General features: G+C 40.1%; 1 protein-coding gene across 1 annotated transcript in view; it reads right to left on the bottom strand.

Annotated features, from left to right (window-relative positions):
- Positions 1-3474, bottom strand: part of LOC106517631 (coagulation factor VII) — a gene marked incomplete in the record, with an annotated part of 5970 nt that extends 2496 nt beyond the window's left edge. Inside the window, 4 exon segments of the mRNA XM_014008591.1 lie at positions 1396-1509; positions 2025-2049; positions 2742-2905; positions 3381-3474. Coding sequence (XP_013864045.1) covers positions 1396-1509; positions 2025-2049; positions 2742-2905; positions 3381-3441 — 364 coding nt within the window.
- Positions 3475-5617: the final 2143 nt, after the last annotated feature.

The following is a 5617-nucleotide window of genomic DNA, read 5'->3' as shown; positions in this document are numbered from 1 at the left end:
CTGTTTGTGCAGCAGCAACACCTGAACAATCTGAATATGAGGAAGCTGGAGCTGACTGGTCTCAATGTTGGTTACCTTGAGCGACACACTGTCTGCCATCTTCTCCCAGCTGATAACCGTCAGCACAGAAACATTGTCGTCTTTCTCCCGAACCATCGCAGAAATGCTCACAGCGTCCGTTCTGATAAAGACATCCCAGCGACTCTTCAAACACTAAGGAGGATTTTTAATTTACAACGTTAAAAAAATCATCTTGCAATATTTTACTAAAGTAAAATTCTGGAATCAACATTTTACTGATGGATCAATTCAACAGTCAAACTTCAGATTCAGCTGGAACAACGCAGGATTTGTCCTGGCCTTGGAACACTGGACCAGCTCTTTACCCTAACTAAGGTCCTCAAGGGGGACATGGGAGTTTGACAATCCAGTCTACATTTGTTTTGTGGACTTAGAGAAGGCGTTCAGCTGTGTTTCTCAAGGTACACTGTGGGGGTGCTCCATGAGTATGGGATTGTGAGCTTGTTGCCTTCGAGCCTGTCGGTCCTTAAACAAGCAGTACGAGTAAGTTGGACTTCTTTATGGTGGGCGTTTCTCAGTGCAGCCAGGGGGTGGAGGGAGTCTGATTTGGTGGCCTCAGGACTCCATCTACGTATGCTATTTTCAGACAATGTGGTCCTGTAGGTGTCATCGGGCTGTTATCTTCAGCTCTCCCTGAAGCAGATCACAGACGAGTGTGAAGCATCTGGGATGCGGATCAGCATCTCAAAATCCATGATCCCCAGTCAAAAAAGGGTGCTCTCTTCGGGTTGGGGTGAGGTTCTGCCTTACGTGGAGGAGTTCATGTGTCTCTGGGTTCTGTTCACGAGTGAAGAAAGAATGAAATGTCCGATCTACAGATGGATCAGTGTGGCTTCTGCAGTATTGTGGACTCTGTACTGGTCTGTTGTAGTTAAGAAGAAGCTGAGCTGTAAAGTGAAGCTCTCTGTTTACAGGTTGGTTTACGGTCCCACTCTCATTTATGGTCACAAACTCTAGGTAGTGACTGAAAGAACCATATCCAGGAGGTCCAAACAAAATTTCTCTGTTGGGTAGCTGGACTCTCTCTTGGAGACCTCTGGAAGATCAGGTGAGAAGTTCAGTTCTCCCGGAGAGACTCAGAGTAGAGCTGCTGTTGCTCCACATCCAGAGGAACCAGCTGAGGTGGTTCATCTGGTAAGGAAGACCCCTGAAAGCCTCCCTAGGGAGGTGTTCTGCACATGGAAAGAGAGATCTGGACCTCCCTAATGAAGCTGCTGCCCCAAAGACCTGACTCGTGGATGGATGGATGGATGATTGATGTATAAAAACTGTAGATTTTTTGGTAACGTTGCTGTTAGTAAAATGTTTTCTCACCTGTCTGACAGTATCGTCCCTCGTATCCTTCAGGACACTGACATTCATACGAGGTTCCAACATTTATACACAATCCTTTGTTCTTGCAGGGATTGACCAGGCAGGGTTCACGACCTTTAATCAGAATTATTGTTACAATCTGAACACTTCTAAATTAATAAACCATAAGAAAATAACATGTCAGAGTTCATCCAGGGTCACTCCGAGAAAGGTTCACCAGAACATTTTTCTTTGAAACTTGACGCATCTTAAATAAGTCAATGCATTAATCCCATTGCATCTTTTTTACAGCTTGTTTTTATTCAAAATAACAAATTATCTTGGAAATCATATATTTTACCAGTCTGTTCTACTCCAATCATTTTACAGAAAAACACGGCAAAGACTTGTATATTTGTGGTTATCTATGTAGAACCATATTTCTTCAAATATATTGGAAAAGACTTAATGAAAATTCACCAAAGATATCCCAGTTTGGTCTTTGACAAAAATAAGTTAGAAAATCTATGGCTGCATTTAAAATGTTTGGTGTGTTTGAGGGTTAGTGTTAGTGTTGGGGTACCATCAACTGTTTGAAGCCTAGTTTGTTATTGTTGAACTTAATGTAGTAAATAATGAGCAGTAATTACCGCTGTACGTCTTCCAGAACTCCCTCTGAAAAACATAAAACTCTCAAATTATATATGTATTTTATCAAACTTACTTGTCCTTATTTATGCACCAGTTGATTTTTTTTTCTTAATATTTGGAACAATTGTTCAGATCATTTAAAGTTTAACAAGTTAAATTCTGACTGAAAAGCTAACAGGTAGTCAGAATAGGACCAGGACCAAAGTGGGCCACTAAAACAACCAAAAGCTCTGAAATTTCACAGTGATTTTAAAAACCGTTTCATTACTGCCAGTTTCACATTACTCCACTATTCCTGCAGAGTCTCAAACTGCACAGGACATGATACAGTTAGCAGCTGCTGCTGCCATGTCATGCAATGGTTTGTATTAATACTGGTATATTTTTAGGATTGAAGCCACTTTAAGTTGTCAGTGGCCCACATGGTCTTTGTTTGGCTCAGATTAGTTTAGACTAGATTACCCTAACCCCAGCCATTAGCTATTAGCTCAGCTCTTCTGAGAAAACCCAGGTAATCATCTTAAGACATTTCTACTGTGAGTCAGATCAATATCTGACTGGTCTGCCATACACCAAAAATCTGAATTATTCCCTTGTATTCAATATTTACAGATCTATAAACACATTTTCTGCTGGTCATATTTTGTTAAACTTTATGTAAAATGAACAATTAGCTTCCGAATGTGTCAAATCTTTTTCTGTTGGGTGTGTCTGACCGTCTTGTCGTCGTTTTCAAACACTTCCCGAGCTTCTTCGTAGTTGCAGATCTCCTCATTGCATTCCCTTTCTAGGTTTCCCTGTTTCATCTCCTCAAAGAAACCACTGTTTGCCCGGCGCCATCTCCGCAGAACCAAGTCGGCTTCGTGTTTCTCCACAAACACTGAAGATAAAACCACTGAATCAGGATGGAACCTTAGCAAGGTGGGCAATCCTGGTCCTCGAGGGCCACGTGTTTTACTTTTTTCCTTGCTTGAACACACCTGATTCAGTCACTGAATTACCTCTTCCAAGTTCTGCAGAAGCCTCATAATCATCCTTTCTTTCAAATCAGCTGTGTTAGAGCAGAAAAATAAGTAAAACATGCAGGACTGTGGCTCCTCAAGGACCAGGAATGCCCACCCATTGTCTAGATGGAGCCATTAACCCAATAATCATCAACTTGCCGAATGCTTTAAATGTTTCCAGCATTATTTATTGTTAAATATGTTGATAAATAATTAGAATTACATAACATAATTTTAGCCAATATTTCTATAGTCAAAACAGATTTGACATAGATTTTTTTTTACCAAGCAGATAATCAGGATTTAAAACCAACATTTTCCAAACAAACGTTTAGTGTAAGATATTCTGACCTGCAGCAGCAGCGATTCCTAAAAGCAGAGGACAAACTGTCCAGGAATTCTTCAGAACCATGGTGTGTTCGAAGCACAAGAAAAACTGGTCTGATGTCAGAAGGGGTCGGGATAGACCTGGACTCTTTAGTCTCCACCTACCGATCCATCAGGTCTGTAAACAGATCTCTGCAGAACTTTGTTTACTTTCTACAAAGTCTTCAAACACAGATCCACATGTAGACGGTGTAGACGGGGCTCGGTTGATCCCAGACCAGGTTTTACTCTGGTTTCCTCCTCAAGTCCAAAACATTCAGGTTACATGGATGTTATAAACTGATTGTAGGTTTTTTTTTATGTGGTCTGACAAATATCACATTTGATTTAAGTATTTTTCAGGTTCAGATTTGTATGAAGAAAAGAAAACTGTATAGGCCACATTGGCATTTCCTGACTCCATTACATGCTGCCGTTTGCTAGATAATACTAATTGTAAGAATACAAATCTAAATTTTTAAAACTTGTTCAGAAGATCAGAGTTTTTTTTTTCTCATTGATTATGACTCACTCCAATCTAGATAATCACATTTGTTTATATCTTTTAATCCTTCTGTATAACAAAAACACTTGTGGTAGGTAGAGCACATACAGTAGTAGATTACAGATTTTTAGTTTCATTTCAGTTATTAAACCCTTACCATCAGAGTTCAATGGTGAGTGATCAGTGAACAAAGACAAACAGAAAATTCTTTAAAAACTGCTTCATTGTTGTTTTAGTTTTTAGAAACCATAGTTGTAACAGAGATGCTCGAAACAAGCTTGAGTCCTTGCAGATTCACCAAAATTAATTAATTTTATTTTTTTTTGACAGGACCTTATGGAGGATCCCACATAAATGAAGTTGTTGGGACATTAGTTGGTGACTCAAAATCACAGGGAAATTTAAAGGAAAAATGTGAATTTACAGTTAGAAACCATCGATTCAGTTTTTAAAATCGTGGTCTATTTTTGTGCGCACAGTTTGCAAAACTATACCATTGGCCATGTGCATTGTTTTGCTCCCTTTTGTATCTTTTTCTGCAGCCGCCTTACGATTTACTGGAGTTCACTTTTTAAATAAAGATTGGCCGATTTAATCATCAATGTATTCCCCCTCCTCAGATGTCTCAGTCAGAAACTCCTGCAGGAATCAAAATGCAGCTGTGATGCTCTGAAACAAGCTGATGTCGTCCACCACAGTCCAGGTGGGTTTGGAATGGGATGGAGATGCCTACGACAATTTGTGATCGTTTTGAGGCTGTTAGTGTTGTAGTCAAGACCACCTAATCCAAGATGAAGTCAAAACCAAGACCAGAGTGAATTGAGACTGAGACAAGACCAAGACTTTTAGGGGCTGGACCAAGGCTAGACTTAAGACTGAGGGAGGGTGAGACGGAGTCAAGACCAAGACCAGAAAATAAAACTGAACTAATACCCTAAAACATACAGTATACGCTGATATTGACTAAATCTCTTTGTGTGAGAGCCAGGTTTTACATCCAATGAAAGTAAAAATCTTAAAGGGGCAATATCATGTATATTCAACTTTTTTGAGTATTATATCATGTTATAAAGTTATCCTCTCATCAAAAACATGTCCAGAGTCTTACTCTGACTCATTCATGCATGTTTGAGAAATCCTGTAGTGTCCTGAGACAGCCAGGCGGGAGCAAAACAACTGATTGGGACTAGAATCGCCTTTTGGAATCAGCTCCTCCTCTGGGCTGTGTCTCTAAGCCGAGCTTCCTCATCACAGAGCACACACACACACCAGGCCCTGTGCTGAAATGGGCGGGACAGAAGCAGAAGGTGGTTCTTAAAAAGACAGGGGCCAATTTCAAGGTGTTTAGAAACAGATATGATGAGAAGTCGAGTTTATTTTCTATTTAAACATATAAACAGCATTTTAATAACAACTGAAGGTGACATTATGGTGTAGAATTTAAATATACACTCACCGGCCACTTTATTAGGTACACCTGTCCAACTGCTCGTTAACACTTAATTTCTAATCAGCCAATCACATGGCGGACACTCTTTTGCCTTCAGAACTGCCTCAATTCTTCGTGGCATAGATTCAACAAGGTGCTGGAAGCATTCCTCAGAGATTTTGGTCCATATTGACATGATGGCATCACACAGTTGCCGCTGATTTGTCAGCTGCACATCCATGATGCGAATCTTCTATTGTCCCAATTTTGATGAGCTTGTGCAAATTG

Source organism: Austrofundulus limnaeus, unplaced genomic scaffold (assembly GCF_001266775.1).
Source record: "Austrofundulus limnaeus strain Quisiro unplaced genomic scaffold, Austrofundulus_limnaeus-1.0 Scaffold51, whole genome shotgun sequence".
In the NCBI taxonomy this organism is placed as follows: Eukaryota; Metazoa; Chordata; class Actinopteri; order Cyprinodontiformes; family Rivulidae; genus Austrofundulus; species Austrofundulus limnaeus.
This window is presented reverse-complemented; position numbering and strand designations above follow the sequence as displayed.